At 45.9% G+C, this 16,384-nt stretch overlaps 1 protein-coding gene across 1 annotated transcript in view; it reads left to right on the plus strand.

Moving 5' to 3' along the window:
- Positions 1-14,751, plus strand: part of med13a (mediator complex subunit 13a) — a 66,587-nt gene extending 51,836 nt beyond the window's left edge. The window contains exons 12-30 of the mRNA XM_088616392.1: positions 214-335; positions 724-814; positions 1,995-2,206; positions 2,613-2,812; positions 4,449-5,371; positions 5,710-5,877; positions 6,230-6,453; positions 7,153-7,342; positions 7,676-8,087; positions 8,529-8,748; positions 8,955-9,146; positions 9,343-9,566; positions 9,828-9,970; positions 10,441-10,599; positions 11,135-11,320; positions 11,926-12,077; positions 12,304-12,468; positions 13,110-13,210; positions 13,695-14,751. Coding sequence (XP_088472518.1) covers positions 214-335; positions 724-814; positions 1,995-2,206; positions 2,613-2,812; positions 4,449-5,371; positions 5,710-5,877; positions 6,230-6,453; positions 7,153-7,342; positions 7,676-8,087; positions 8,529-8,748; positions 8,955-9,146; positions 9,343-9,566; positions 9,828-9,970; positions 10,441-10,599; positions 11,135-11,320; positions 11,926-12,077; positions 12,304-12,468; positions 13,110-13,210; positions 13,695-13,827 — 4,217 coding nt within the window. The 3' untranslated portion in view covers positions 13,828-14,751. The remainder of the gene's footprint in view (positions 1-213; positions 336-723; positions 815-1,994; positions 2,207-2,612; positions 2,813-4,448; positions 5,372-5,709; positions 5,878-6,229; positions 6,454-7,152; positions 7,343-7,675; positions 8,088-8,528; positions 8,749-8,954; positions 9,147-9,342; positions 9,567-9,827; positions 9,971-10,440; positions 10,600-11,134; positions 11,321-11,925; positions 12,078-12,303; positions 12,469-13,109; positions 13,211-13,694) is intronic.
- The last annotated feature ends 1,633 nt before the right edge of the window (positions 14,752-16,384 follow it).

Here is a 16,384-nt window from a genome sequence, read left to right on the forward strand (position 1 = left end):
CAAACCTTTGTTAAAGTGTAACGCACCAAGCCTACAAGCGTGGACGCGATTTAATAATATCAAGATTTCCCTGCGCTGTTGTGGTGCTTCTCATGTTTATCTTTCAATATTGGTCCCCCCCCCAGAGAAGGTTGTGTAATATCAAGACGGGTGAATGCTGCGTGTTTTGCGAATACTTGAGATTCAAACCCCCGTGATTTCTTTTTTTAAAAGACGCCCAGCGTTCGGCCGCCCATAATCGCACTGCATCCACCAGCCTGATGCACGAGAACGACCTGGCTGTCTCCATCAATGACCTGGACAATCTCTTCAACTCCGACGAAGACGAGCTTGCGGTAAGCGAGCTGCCAGGAGGAGAACCGTTAACCATAATAAATATGCCATTAGCTGGAATAGAAACAGGGGCTTGCTGCCAGGCTTTATGAATGTCAGCGTCTAAGCTTTTCTGTGACCCTTAACTGGTGCCCTGAAACAACAGTTTAATACTGCTTTAGCTGTATAAAAATCAAAAAAAGGTTTTGCCAGCTGTTGCTTAGACAAGTTTCTAAGTAATTTTTTTTAATGTGTCTTGAGTTTCCATACCGACGACTGATGAGGTGGTTTTCGCTGCTTGTTTTTGACATCTGTTCCTGGCTGAAGATTCTTCATGCACTGTGATGTTGTTACTATAACAAAGTTAATGTTTGGGGTTGACATGTTAAAAAGATTGATGTTTTTTCACAGCCTGGTGCCAGACGTGCTGTTAATGGGACAGATGAGAAATTTGGCAATAAGGAGGCAAAGCCAGCATCGCTTGACCAACTCTCTTGCATAAGTAAGTGCAGTTTCTCATTTTTCATAGCCATGAATCAACTCCTTTCACATTGTTGCCATATTCTTAGGTACCTCAGAATAGTGTTTTTAAAATCGGGTATTTCTGTCACAGGTGTGTAGGTGTAGACAGGTGTAGGAATGGAAAATGTCTGAATAAGTTATAAGTAGTGAAAAGAATCGAGAGGTCAGTAGTAATGTGACTGACAGGGTTACTTACCATAAATATCACTGGAAGTTAATACAAAGCCTGTGAAATAGCTTCTCAGGTCGCCACCTAGTGGACTGAATGGAAGGCTACATTTTCTCTGATTCTAGATCTCTTGTAAAAGTGACCTTAGCCTCCACATTTGCCATATTTTCTAACATTAGCTAGTGTGGGGTGCAGATACAAAAATGGGGTCCTTCAAGCTCAGAAGATCGCTGTTCAAATGTCCTGAATCCAGCCATTTGTTTCCAAAGAACTCATGAAGAGTAGCCTTTTCACTTGCATCCAGATTCTAACCCTTACCAAGAACAGTTCGCATTGTGGTTGAAGAACATTACACCTGTGTTCCTTTTTTCATTTTTATGTCTTCCTTAAAGTGAAAAGCATGTTCGCTTGGGCGTGCTGCTGCAGATGTTCAGTGCCCTGGCTCTGTCCGTATAGCTGAGGTGACTAGAGGAGTGTTCGCCTCTTTGAGCTGCTTATTCCCAGCTCGAGCAGTTCTAGGTTCTTGGAACCAGCTCTGTCTAAACTTTATAGCTTATCCTTTTTATCTGGAGCATTTCTTACTTGCAGTTTCTTTTCTAATGCTTAACGCATTGGAAAAGCCCATGATTCTCGTCATACCCTCCTGATTTGGAGTCGGCTAGTTTTTTCAAATCCTGGGATGCAGCTGCGACGCCCCTCCACCCCAGGCTGGGATGAGTATGGAGGTGCAGGCAGACTCCTCCGTCTCTCTCATCTTGACAGCCCCAGATCAGACGAGACGGTAATGCTGCTGTCAGAGCTGTCTCAGTCCTGCGCTGGAGACAAAAGCACATCAGCACTGAGCGCCCCAGAAACCATTTGTTTCCGATCCTGCGGATTGGGTACCATCTTTGCAGTCCTTCTCCCTTCCTGGAGGCCTGTTTGAGCAGCAGGTCTCTCCTTGGCAGGTTTTGTTCATTCGCACCCCCCGCCCTCCTTCTTTGCAATGCAGGCTCTGCCGATCTGCACCAGATGTTTCCAACACCTCCCTCGCTGGAGCAGCACATCATGGGCTACTCCCCGATGAACATGAACAGCAAGGAGTACGGCAGCTTGGACAACGCCTCTGGCATGACGGTGCTGGATGGCAGTTCCGTGCTGGGAGGCCAGTTCAAAATCGAGGTGGAAGAAGGCTTCTGCAGTCCCAAGCCATCAGAAATCAAGGTAATCCAGTCCAAGTCTTCGCTGGGATTTAGGATGGAGCTGATTTGTTTTTTAACGCTTTTCTCCAAAAATATATCTTCTCAAACCAGCGTAAAAAAAGCAGTCGATGCGATCAAACCCTTGCTAGGTTTTCCTGTCAAGCTTAAGGTTCACTAGTGATGTTCACAGCTTATGCTTGACCGCATCCCAGGTGTTTGTACGTCTAAAGTGTCCCGGCTCTTTTTCGAGCTCTTTGAGCGGCTCAAACTCTGGTACCGGGAGCAGTTTGTGTTGAATTTCTGCACACCTTTGCCTATTTAAGATGAATGTAAAGAAGATCATTTTGTAAAGAAAGACAACATTACTGCAAATGACAAGTTGGCTGCTGTTCGTAACCCCTGTCTTTCCCCCCCTTGTCTGGCTTCAGGATTTCTCCTTCGTGTACAAGCCAGAAGGGTGCCAGGCATTTGTTGGCTGTTCAATGTTTGCTCCCCTGAAGACCCTGCCCAGCCAGTGTCTGCCACCCATAAAGCTGCCTGAGGAGTGCCTGTACCGGCCCAGCTGGACTGTGGGAAAGCTGGAGCTGCTCAACCCGGTGCCGGCCCTCACCTTCCTCAATAAAGACGGGTAATTCTCCTCTCCGGCATCCTCTGCCTCTCTTTCGTCTGGAGGTGCACCAGAAATTGAGAGCGGGTTCTTGCTACTGCATTGTTGTAGCACTGTTCTTAAAGCCTCCATAGCCAATGGGGATTTCAAATTCATTTCCAAAAGATTTTCTCCGCAAGAAGATAGAAATTAAAAAAATATATATTTTATGATGAAACCTTCCTGGTAGCCGCAATGCAATTAAGATATTTATTCTCTAAAAAAAACTCTGAGCCTTGGTTTGAGCTGGGATGCTGAAAGAAAGGTATGTAATATAAATGAAACCAGATCTAATGAAGGCATAAAATATCTGTTTTAGAGATGGCAGTGTGATCTGATTCACCTAGGTTTTTTTCTCACAGAGATTGGAGCCTTTGATTTAATTTAAACAGGCAAAGCAGGAGATACTTCAGGTGTTATAGCTCTAGTGTTGATGTAATTCTGCTTCCTGATTTCAGTTTAAAATCGGTTTCTCACAGTTGGTGGTAAATGTAAATGAGCTGTATTCTGAAGGGGGAGTTTCCCTTTCGAGGCCTCTCCTGTGATTCGTGCATGAGTTTCAGCTCTTCATATAGCGTTGGTTTCAGCAGGTGGCATTCTCAATCATTATTTTTCACATTTGTCTCCCTGTGAAGATGCCAGTTTTGATTGCTTCTTTCAAACCTAGTGGATTTAGCCTCTTAAATTTTTTATAAGAGCATTTAAAAGGGGCTGGGTTTTGGAGGGGTGCTACATTTCCTTAAATAGAACTGTATGAAGAAGTCTGTTTTGGCGAGCTGTTTGCAGTGTGCTTAACTTGCTGGTAAATTCACAGGCAATAAACCTGTCGCTGGAATCCTGTTTATAAGATGGTCAAACTACTTTTACAGCCTAAGGTGCTTAACTGTATTTGAATAAAGACTTTAAAAGCCATATTATTTTGCACTGAAAGCTTCTTTTAACTTTTAGAACAGCACAGCAAAGTGTCCAAGTTCCATCCAGTCATTCACATTAAAGGGCTAGTTGCTGTCTGGCTGCTGATGCACACTTTCGTGGTCTAAACTGCAGAAACGGTTATTGGGGTGTCCGATCCTGGTCCTGGAAGGCCAGTCTGTCTGTGGGTTTTCATTACAACCCGGCTCTCAGCCAGCTGGCTTCTGACTTACCTGGACCAATTTAGCAGCCTCTCCCAGCTCTTCAGGTGTTACTGCTTGAAAGAGCTCTTGAAAACTTGCAGACACACCTGCCCTCAGGACCAGGATCAGACACCCCTGCCTTAAAGGTAGTGCTTTTTTTGAGCACAGATCTTTGTGAGTTTACAAATTCTCAGTGTACGCTGTAGACTGTTAAAATAATTACAGGGCTTGAAGTATGCAGTCTGTTGAGAATCCAAACAGAATTTATTAGTGTGAACATTTATTGACCTTTCCAGCTGCATTGTTCAGAAGAAAGCATTGTTTGTGAACAACCATGGCTTGTCCTTTCTGGAGCTACAGAACACAATGCAGCCTTAACAGCGAGGTTCATTGCAGGGTGTGCTATAATGCTTGTGTTAAGTGCATCTCGCGAGTCTACCTGATCTGCGAGTCCAGAGACCAGAGCTGTAATCTTTTCTTGCTGTTGTGCTCCTGTGTTGCAGTAACATCCCCAGTGTAGGCAGTGCGATGGACCAGGACTACATCCAGACGTATACGCCACAGACTCACACACCCTTCATGTCCAACAGCGCTCCCCCCAGCAATGGCGGGACGGGCATCCTGCCTTCCCCTGCCACCCCCCGCTTCTCTGCGCCCACGCCCAGGACACCTCGCACCCCGCGCACTCCTAGGGGTCCCGCCAGCGTCCAGGGCTCACTGAAGTACGAGAACTCGGACCTGTACTCGCCCGCGTCCACCCCTTCCACCTGCCGGCCCCTCAACTCGGTGGAGCCGGCCACCGTGCCCTCCATCCCAGAGGCCCACAGCCTGTACGTCAACCTCATCCTGTCCGAGTCAGTCATGAACCTCTTCAAGGACTGCAACTTCGACAGCTGCTGCGTGTGCGTCTGCAACATGAACATCAAGGGCGCCGACGTGGGCGTCTACATCCCCGACCCCAACTGCGAGGTGCAGTACTCCTGCACCTGCGGCTTCAGCGCCGTCATGAACCGCAGGTACGGCAACGGCTCGGGGCTCTTCCTGGAGGACGAGCTGGACATCATCGGGCGCGGCTCGGACGCCAGCCGGGAGGTGGAGAAGCGCTTCGAGGCCGTGCATGGCAGCGGCGCCTCGGCTGAGCGGGCCGGCAGCCTGAGGGACCAGGTGCCCGACGACCTCATCCTCCTGCTGCAGGACCAGTGCACCAACCCCTTCTCACCCATCACCGCCCCCGAGCCGGACAGCGCGCCCGCCAGGGGGCCCGGCGCCCCCCCGCCCTGCGTGCGCGTGGAGGAGAGGGACTGCTACAGCGACTGCTACTTGGCCCTGGAGCATGGGCGCCAGTTCATGGACAACATGTCCGGGGGCAAGGTGGACGAGGCCCTGGTCAAGAGCACCTGCCTGCATCACTGGGCCAAGCGCAACGGTAAAGCTGCTTTCCCTCTGTTACTCTGCCTCCGCTTTCCTTCAGTTCGCCTCCTTTTTACAGTTCGATTTCAGTTTAAAATTCAGTGTCTGGCTTTTGGATACCCTTATCTGTTAGGACAGCTGTTGTCCTTGTGGTGTGCTGTCCACACACCCCTCTCCAGTGCTGAATCTCCCTCAGAGGCCTAGCTTGCACCATGTCTGTCTGAATGCATAACAGGGTGATTTCAAAGCGTCCTTTAAAAAAGTGGGTTCGGAGGTCGAGGCCCGAGGGTAGATGAGGCCTTGAAAGGCCGTGTGCTCGCGGGTCCCGTTCTCACCAGCGCCGTCTCTCCTCAGCGGTGGACGTGAGCATGCTGTGCTCTCAGGACGTGCTGCGGGTGCTGCTGTCCCTCCAGCCTGTGCTGCAGGACGCCATCCAGAAGAAGAGGACGGTGCGCTCCTGGGGTGTGCAGGGGCCCCTCACCTGGCAGCAGTTCCACAAGATGGCTGGACGGGGATCCTACGGTGAGCGCCCCCAAAGTCCCAGCCCTGGTCCCTCCGGCTCTCTCCCAGGAGCCCCTTGTAGGAAAGCAACAAGAAAACTCTAATAGCCAACAACTGTTGTTTGCTCAAAAAAGCCAGAAAAAAAATACCTGATAACTAAAATGTATTTGTTAATAATTGGTTATTGCAATGTGCGTACTATACTACTGCAACATATATCTGTGCACTACTGAGGAGCAATATAGGAGCCTTGATAGTGTCAATGGTAAAGTCCAACACATAGAGTATTACACCTTCTTTTCTTTTGATATTAAATTGCAGACTGAAGTCCTGTTTTTGCACATGAATTGAGCATCTCCCTCTCTCTCTCCAGGCACAGACGAGTCCCCAGAGCCCCTGCCCATCCCCACCTTCTTGGTGGGGTACGAGTATGACTTTGTGGTGCTCTCGCCCTTCGGCCTGCCCTACTGGGAGAAGCTGCTGCTGGATCCCTTCGGCTCCCAGCGGGACGTTGGGTACCTGGTGTTGTGTCCCGAGAACGAGGCTCTGCTCAGCGGGGCCAAGGGCTTCTTCAGGGACCTGACTGCAGTGTACGAGGTGAGACAGTGACCCGCCCAAGTCTTCTCCGCCAGGGGGTATCAGAGCACTTCACTGGCCCTGCAAGAGGCAGCGTGCTGGCACTTCTGTGTCCCTCTTGTTTTTGTGTTCCGTTTTTCATTCGTGAGCCAAAATATTTTTAAATATATATTTTAAATGTGAGGGGTCATATTCACTTTTCAGTAGTTGGAAAACAAAGGTCTGTCCCTCTTTGGGTGTCTGATGCATGGTAATAAATATAGGCTGAAGATATCAGGTTCTCTGTGAATCTGTCTGGTTGTAAATCAGTGTCTTCATGCATTAAGTGCTAACTTTTATAAAGGGTTTTAAAAACAAAAGCGTACCAGTGCAGTGAAAAGTTGTCTTTGAATATGAATATCAGAATTGCTTCGCTGCATAGCTTTCATCATTTTTAATAGTATTTTTTATAAAAACCTACAACCTCATCAATCTCTTGTGAATTTCACAATTGCAGTGAAATGGGTATGATGGCAGGCTGATGCAGAAGGAGGAATGTCTAGTCAACATGCCTGCACTGTGCTATTTAATGGAAAGGGACCCACATTGCCACCTAGTGGCCATTGTTTACTATCTTGTTTTCTTCGTATTGAATATTTGTGGTATGACAGTTCTTCTTATTTAAAACACTGTTAAAGCTCTGTGAAGTTAACGTCTTGTGATTTTCGGCTGTGTTCCCAGTCCTGCCGGCTGGGCCAGCACCGGCCCATCTCCAAAACGCACCCCGATGGCATTGTCCGGGTGGGCACCACCGCCGCCAAGAAGCTGGCAGACCAACCGGTCAGCGACTGGTTCTTGAAGGCCGCCAGCAGCAACAGCGATTCATTCGCCAAACTCAAGCTGTATGCGCAAGTGTGTCGCCATGATCTGGGTACGCGATAAGATCCTTTCGGTGGGGCTTGTGGGTATTTATGACCAAGATTAGGAGGGTGTGAGGCTTGCTAGTCTGCTCTACTGCAGCAGAGACAGGGGCATGAAATGACGTGCATGACAAGCTAGCCTTTGTTAAACTGATAAAAAGAGAGAACTGAAAACATTCCTTTTAAACCGTCTTTGGAAGATGCGTTTTTAATTGACAAGCTATAATTTCTTATTTAGTTTGTCAGATGCATTAGCAAAAGAAGGGGCTTTTCAGCATCTCCGGTAGAAGATGGCTTTGATGACATCGCCCGGTCTGTGACGCTGGTTCTGTCTCTCTCTCCAGCTCCCTACCTAGCCGCACAGTCGCTCGACAGCTCTCTGCTCGTGCAGCCCAGCCCCCCTCCAGCTTCCAGCCAGTCCTCGTCCACGCCGGCCCCCGTCGTGAGCGCCCCCGGCTCTCAAGGCACCCTGACGTCCAGCAGCACCATGACGGCCACCGCCGGCACTGCCATCCCCCCCAGCGCCAGCGGCAACCCCTCTTCCACGCTGCCTTCCTCAGGGCCGGTGGGCATGGGCAGCAGCCTGCAGTCCTCCAAGCCCAGCTCGTTCCCCCCCTTCGGGAACATGGGCGCCCAGAGTGGCTCCTCCCAGAGTGGGCAGCTGGGGCAGCAGGCGGGCACACAGGCCCCCGGGATCACGGGGGAGAACGTGCCTGGCGCCGCCCAAACACAGGGGCCAGCTGAACCTCCAGAGAGGTAAGCTCTTGTAGGGTTCGCTGTTTAAAAAAAAGACTGCTGCAGGGATGATGTTAACATGGAGCATTCCACAGAAAGAAATGAAATATTGTTTTAATAACCCGTACCCTTTCAAATGTCTTAAGTCCTTCAGTCCTTTAATAGAAAATTGTTCCTGGTATTTGCAAGGGAAAAATTCTAAAACTGATTTTCCAAGTGAATCACCCTTTTATTGCACACTATCCATTGCATGTCTTTTTCCACAGAAGAAACTGCTACCTTGGTGGAGAGAAATTGACCATACCTGGGAGGCATTTAGATTGTTTAAAATGTTGATTTTGATTTTGTGATTTTCACGCTCATAGAAAGCTTTCTGGTCCTGAGGTCGAATCCATTTCTCTGACATCAGCACTCATATGGCGTAAGAACAGCTAGACTGACCTGCGTTTTCTCTCCTCTCAGCACTATGGAACGGGAGAAGGTGGGGGTCCCGACTGATGGCGATTCCCACGCTATCACCTACCCACCAGCCATCGTGGTGTACATTGTGGACCCTTTCACGTACGAGGAGATGGAGGGCGGTGCGCAATCTTCCAGTGTGTGGACGCTGGGCCTTCTACGCTGCTATTTAGAGATGCTGCAGTCCTTGCCACCACATATCAGGAATGCTGTATCTGTGCAGGTATGGAACCGCAGGGGTTCTGCGTGTTACGCAGGTCAGAAAGGCCTTACCTTTCACATTTGTATACAGTCTGGGAAAAGCTGCCCCCAAACAAGAAAATCCTGCTAAAGTATCTTTCTCGCTGTAGAACACTTTCTAAATTTGTCAGCCTCTTCGCATGGAATTGGGAATCAGACTTCTCTTACATTTTCTCCTTGTTTTCCTAGATTATTCCCTGCCAGTACCTGTTACAACCGGTCAAGAACGATGAACGGCACATCTATGCCCAGCACCTGAAGTCTCTAGCCTTCTCGGTGTTCTCTCAGTGCCGCCGGCCTCTGCCCATCTCCACTAACGTCAAGACACTGACCGGCTTCGGCCCGGGCCTAGCACTGGACACAGCCCTCAAGAGCCCAGAGGTAAACACCCACTTCACCACATTCAAGTGCTCCAGGAATCTGAACATTACTAATTCTTCAATACAGAATTTAGGTTGATTTTCATCCTCACTGACAGTTTGTTGTTCTTATGTGTTCTGTATCCTGTATGTTTCTTAAATAAGGCTGAATAACACTGTAGACACATTTTGATATTTGTCTTGCGGTTCTTTTTCAGAGGCCCGAGTGTTTGCGACTCTATACTCCGCCTTTTATCCTGGCCCCGGTGAAGGACAAACAGACGGAGCTGGGAGAAACTTTCGGAGAAGCCTCTCAGAAGTATAACGTGCTCTTTGTGGGCTACTGTCTCTCTCATGACCAGAAGTGGCTCCTAGCCACCTGCACTGACCTCTACGGCGAACTGCTGGAAACCTGCATTATTAACATTGACGTACCCAACAGGTGAGTGGCCTGCGGTCTGTGCACAGCACTGGTCATTTACTGCAATACTGAAGCAATACTGGATTTTCCTGCTTTGAACTACTAAGGACACAACCTAATATATTAAATAACCATCTCTTCAGGAGCTGCAGTAATAGTAGAACTGTTGATCAAAAGTTAAAGGGAGTTTTAAAAAGTAGTGCCCCTTTGAACAAGCTCTTATTTCAGTATGGTACGTGACCTCTGTTTTGGTGACCCTTCCCGTTGGTGTTGTCAATGAAGGGCTCGGCGGAAAAAGGGCTCAGCCCGAAGACTGGGCCTCCAGAAGCTGTGGGAGTGGTGCCTGGGGCTGGTGCAGATGACCTCGCTGCCGTGGAGGGTCGTCATAGGACGGCTGGGCAGAATAGGCCACGGGGAGCTGAGAGGTAAAGAAGCTCGCGGTTTTCCAGCACCGTGCCGAGCATAGACAGGGACCGGTTTACATCTTCCAGCATTGAGCAAGTCTGTCAAGCTTGCCTTGTATCTTGCACCTGGTATCTCTGTGTGCTTAATGTTCTAACAGTTTGCTTGTGTGTGCATTATGAACAGATGTGGCATGTTTTTTTGCATTTTGCATGCTGAGGGGTCAGTCCCGTGTACCAAATGTTTGTGTTCTACAGGAAGCATTCTGTGGATATTCCCAAACCCGTTCACTTTTTATTCTCAGATTTCCCTTACTGAAAGCCACCTGAGATGGACAGCTTGCCAGTAGACTCCTGTTTAAGTTAAAACAGTAGATCGCTTGGTTATAATACAAAGCCAGAGAATCTCGCGTTCAGTTGCACTCTGAGGAAGTTAAGAGTTGGATAAAGCTACTCCTGCATTTAGGCTCACAGTCCCTGTGTTTGTTTTGCAGACTGGAGCATTCTGCTCAGCCGGCGCAATCTGCAGTCTCTCAGCAGGCGGCTGAAGGAGATGTGCAGGATGTGTGGCATCTCTGCAGCAGACACTCCCAGCATCCTCAGCGCTTGCCTAGTCGCCATGGAGCCCCAAGGCTCCTTCGTCATCATGCCAGGTAATATTTCACAGCCTGGAGTGAGAATGATTTCCCTGCCACCCGGGGTGCCAGATAAACTCCACAGGCATGTAGGTGCTCGCAAAACCAGAACAAAATGTAATTGAAATATATCTAGATGTGAGTTTCAGTACAAGGCACAGGTTTACAGTTGGGGAATTGGGCACTTTAAATGAGATACCTATTTGGAATGTGATTTGATGAAGCAATTAGAAAAAACCATAATACTGGTAAATCATTAGTAAAATCAAATGCAGCGCACAGCCAAAGTAACATGATTTTCTGAAGTCCCGTATTCGGCAATAAGTGTAAAACAGCGATGCTGGTGTGATTGTTAAAGCCTCTATGAAATACTTTAATCTTTTCAGTGCATTACCTTAATGTCTTTACTGATATACAAAGGTTTGTTTTTTATGCCACTAAATCTGAAGGTCTTTATACTTGGCCAGATTGCGGCTCCAGACAGGACGAGCCCCTCTGTCGCTCTGCTTGCTCCTGCCAACAGCCTGTAACTGTGTTTCTCTTCTCTCTGCAGACTCGGTGTCCACGGGCTCCGTGTTCGGGCGCAGTACAACACTGAACATGCAGACTTCGCAGCTGAACACGCCGCAGGACACCTCCTGCACTCACATCCTCGTGTTTCCCACCTCGGCCTTCGTGCAGGTGGCCAACTCGAACTACACTACTGAGAACATTGACATTGCGTTCAACCCCATCAACGGTGAGGTCCGCACGCCAGGGGCGCTCCAGTGTAGTCATGGAAAAGGCGCACATCTCAGTTTGGTGTGGCAGTTGAGCCTACGTTACACATCTGAACTGACTTCAGTTTCAATGTGCCTGTTTCTTGAAATGGGGCTTGTAATTTAACAGCATTGAAATGTGACTCATGCAGTTTTTTGCCATTTATCTTAGCCAGTTTGTTACAGGTGAATGCTTCAGATAAATTCTGTTAACTTAGCTCAGTGAAACTGCTCATGTCTTAATTTAATCTGTTTTGCACTTGACTAGCTACAATAGAACTGTGTAAAACATGTGAAATGAAGCTCAGCATTAAGAATAAATAATAGGTCACACTTCACACCTGAAGAAGGCTCCATGGCCGAAACGTTGTGTTTTCTTTCTTTCTTTTCAGCATGGAATAAACCTATTAGTTGTTCCTTTGTAGCCTACGCATGCTGACGCAGATACCCACCTTAACTATTAAGAATAAATGCTTTCTTATTCCATCCGTTTCCAAGTCCCGTAGGAACTTGAACAACACGGGATCCTTTAGGAGAACTCAACTTTGAACCAAACCCCCCTGCTAAGTCCGGTTTCTCCTTCCAGATGGATCAGACGGAATGGGCATCTTTGATCTGCTGGACACGGGAGAGGACCTGGTGGACCCTGACATCATCAACATCTTGCCTGCGTCCCCAACTACGTCTCCTGTGCACTCGCCGGGCTCTCACTACCCCCATGGCGGAGATGGGAGCAAGGTGTGCCTTAAATTCCTTTCGGTCTCGCGCTAGACAAAACCTCCAAAGAGCTCGTTCAAGTTAATTTACAGCCAGTATTTCTGCGGCTGCAGGCCGAGTCGGTTTTTTTTTTGCTCAATATTATCTGCATGCAGCCGTCCGTTTTAATGTCATCATTTCAAAAGGTCATTGTAGCTATACACATAATAAGCAGCCTGTTTTCATCTTTCTCTCCCCACTCTCCCAGGGACAGAGTACGGACCGGCTGGAGTCTCACGAAGAAGCTCCTAATATCCTCCAGCAGCCTCTGGCTCTCGGCTACTTTGTATCAACAGCTAAGGCTGGCCCTCTGCCAGACTGGTTTTGGGCAGCCTGCCCCCAAGCACAGAACCAGTGTCCCCTTTTCCTTAAGGTAACCTCAGTTTTATAAGTGCCCTGCGTTTTCTTCTCGACTCCCTCTCCAGCTCGCCCTCGTCTGCCTGATGGCAGACTTGATGCTTCGTGACAGTCTTTCAGCCTGTGTCGTCTTTAGTCACTGGACTTCGTTCTAAGCAGCTCTTTAATAATTGAATTGCTCTTGAATGACTTCATTTGAATAATTAAGGACTTCGAAGTAGGAATAGCTTGCAGGGAATCAGAAAAGGCCACATGTGGGAAAGAAACCAGGCTTTATTTTTCATATTTGTGCTACTCTTTCATTGAAATTCCAACAAAAGGACAATGGATTGTCTGAATGATTAGGTGAGAATTATTTTTCAAAATTTAGATGGCTTAAAGACATTACGTTTCAAAGAGTATGTAACAGAAATCAATTCTTGGCCTATTTGCTACCTACTTGTTTATTCTAACAGATGCAGTAATATTTGGAGCATATTTAATCATGAACTGTTTGTGAGCCCTACATAATGAAACATCAAATGAGCAACTGCTGTGCATTATTTGTGCTTATGATTTATGAATTAATAGCTTAAATAGAGATTTGTGATTTGTGTTTATTTTCATTACAGTGGTTTTTAAGCATCTGTAGTAAACCCTTGCTCCTCTTCTCCGCAGGCCTCTTTGCACCTCCATGTGTCTTCAGTGCAATCGGATGAGCTGCTTCACAGTAAACACTCCCATCCCCTGGATTCAAACCAGACCTCAGATGTACTCAGGTATTGATCAGCCCCTGACACTTCAACATGCTTCAGCACAAATCAGCAATTCAGCTGCTTCCTAGGCTTCAACGCCACAAAAGTCTTACTGGTTTTATTGTTAAGTTTTAAGATTTAGATGTTTAGTTTACTGTAAACCAAAAAATTTAGTATTTTTGCATGAGTAGAATTCAGCCAAGAACTGCTTTATGCACGTAAACTGATTACAGTGTTCTACGGCAGGTATAATCAACATTTTGAAGAAGGCAGGCTTTATCTAAACATCCTGCTGTTTGTGCTTGGCCTATCCTTATAAGATTGAGCATACGTTTCAAACAAAAGTCAATTTCCTTTTACCATTTTTAGGTGAAAATAGCTTTCAAGTTTGCAAGGAAGACGGTGATGTTTGGCAGGGAGCACAGTTCCTGAAAACATTGTGCAGTGAAAGTCTGTTTCCAATTCCGTGCATTGCTCCTGAATTAATGCTGCTTCCTCTCTCCTGTAGATTTGTATTGGAACAGTACAATGCCCTTTCCTGGCTAACCTGTGACCCAGCGACACAGGACAGGCGCTCCTGTCTGCCTATTCACTTTGTGGTGCTGAATCAGATGTACAACTTCATCATGAACATGCTATAATTGACAGAGCAGAACCTTCCAGGGGAGGACGCATGTTTGAAGGGATTTTGACGTGACAGATTACTACAGTGCTGGACTTTATATATAGAGTTTAGAACTGTCTCCCAATGCAAGTGAATAGGGTATGAGGTGTTTCTTACAAGTACCATTGAGCCTGCATGGTAAGCTTTTCTGTTATTGTATAAAATGACTTGCAGATCATGGGGATATCTATTACAAAGTAATTACTGGAACAACTCTCCCTGCAGAAATGGTATTTGTTATGGTAACATCGGAGATAGCCTGTTCACGTTACACTTATCTGTCTAAAGTACTGGAAGAAAAGGGATGTTCTTAAATGAAACAAACTAATTGATTTCTTAGTAAAGACCTGAAATTCCTGTCTTTGGATGGTATTGTATCCAAATGAAAATGCCTGCATCTATCTTATTTATTGTAAGTTTTTAAATGTATAATTTGTCTTATTTCTTAACCTCTTTTATATATTAAAAAAATCCTAGAAGGTTTATATTGCCTTCTTGCTTTAAAGCAATTGGTCTAAAATATATGTAATCGTCTTAATTAAAAAACAACAAAAACACATAAAAAATAAAGTTGCAGTAGGTTGCTTTTAGAGTATTATTTTTTGTAAGGGGGACAGAAATTTGTATTGTCATGATGTACAGATGAAGTAGGTTGGGGGTTAATGTCCATGCCTTTGTGTGGGGGGGACTTACAGCTAAGCTGTAGCTGCAGAGTACTTGTACAGCAATGAAGTTCACTGTGTTTATTCAAATAAAAGAGGTACATTGTCGTATATAGTATTTTATACCACACATTTAGACACAAAAACCGAACGGCAATATATATAAATAATTATATATAAACGCTGTGCCTCTATGGGCGGTGCAGCTTCTGTTTTAGGAATAAAGTGCGTCAACTCAATTCTCCTGTGGTTGTGTTTATTGGGGGGGGGAGGGATGCCTTTGTGAAATTTAGCAAGGAAATCGGATGGAGTTTTTGCCGCGACAGCTGAAAGTACACGCTCGGATACATCTTGTAGTTGACTCCCGCGCTCAAAGACTGCAGTACGGTGTCCCGGGTGATACTTTTAAGAAAGCAGTCCAGTGGCAGGCAATGGGATTGCGGGGCAGCGGGAGTGGAGCAGGTGTCTGTCTGGGTACAGACCGTCCAAAATCCCACTCCCCCACAGCTCTGGGACTTGGCTTCCACTTGGGACTGAGCTAAACAATCTGGTTGTCCAGCCCCCAGATCCCGGAAGATAACCCCCTTTCTGATTTGCCATGACCACATTAATAGCATACCAACTTCTATTACATTGTGAAAGTAAATGTGTGGTGTAAATGATTTCTTTTTAATTATTATTTTAAAAGCCTGTGGCATATGCAGTGTTTGTGTGCACAGAGGAAGATTAGCTGCTTTTTGTTCAGCTTCTATTAGTCTTCCCCTGTTCTGAAATAAACCTGTATACTGGTTCTAATGAACCCATTGATTCTCTCATGCATTAAAAAGTTAGTGGTTGGAAACTACTACAGAAGAAACAATTCCTGGAGAGTAGTGCCCTGTTAATTTCCATTCATGTTGTAGAGTCCTCTTGTCAATACAGGCTTAATTAGCTAGGGTATTTTGCATTGATATAAGGTCAAGAGTTGGCCACTTTAATTTGTGTGTAAATATATATATAAAATAAATATGATGTCAGCAGATTTTATTTGTTTCTACTGTATAAAAGTTGTGCAAAGTGGCAACTAATTTTTTTGTAGCAGTTAATGTTTCTCCAAAATGCGCGTTAGGATCATCACGGTGTCCGGATCTGCGTTAATATCTGCATACCGACCATCAGAATCATGATTTGGCATAAAGCATGGATTTCACTTTAGGATTCCCGGTGCTATTGGTTGGGCAGTTATTATTCAGAGGTTCTCATTGTGGAAATTTTAAGTGATTACCATTTTAACAGGTCTGGTCTGGTTTAAAAGCCTATGTTTTCATGTTTTTTATTAAATCTATAGTTCAGTCTTCAAAAAGGCATAGTATGAGCTTGCAAACTTCATAAAATAGGACCCCATCAATTTTTTATTTTTTTGCTTTACTGTTATTTCTGAATCCTTATGTTTTTTTTTCCAGTGTGAAATCCATAAAAGCCTGACTATTGCTTTTATGAACCCACCAGCATAGCCTTGTCCAAATTCAACATTCTTCATTATAAATGGGAAATACACTTTCCTGCTATATGTTGTGTGATTGGATTTTAATGTATTTTATTTTCAATCATGGTGTGCAGGATGTATGATTTCCTAAAAACAAAAAAGCAACATTGAGGTGGTAAAGTAGTTCTGTAGTGTACATTACTGACTTTTTTTTTTTGAGGGAGCATGAATAGGAACTTGCAGTCCATAAATTGCCATGTTTGATTTTTGTGTTTTTCATGGTAAAAAGGGGGTCAATAAGAGGTCAAACTGGAAACATTTTGAATGCTGGGTGGGCTTGACTTTTTGTTTGTACCAATGAATGACCCAAGTTTTAAACTTTAGTCTTCAAAGAACAGCTCTTGGTA

The sequence above is a fragment of the Lepisosteus platostomus genome, chromosome 22 (genome assembly GCF_059453375.1).
Source record: "Lepisosteus platostomus isolate fLepPlt1 chromosome 22, fLepPlt1.hap1, whole genome shotgun sequence".
In the NCBI taxonomy this organism is placed as follows: Eukaryota; Metazoa; Chordata; class Actinopteri; order Semionotiformes; family Lepisosteidae; genus Lepisosteus; species Lepisosteus platostomus.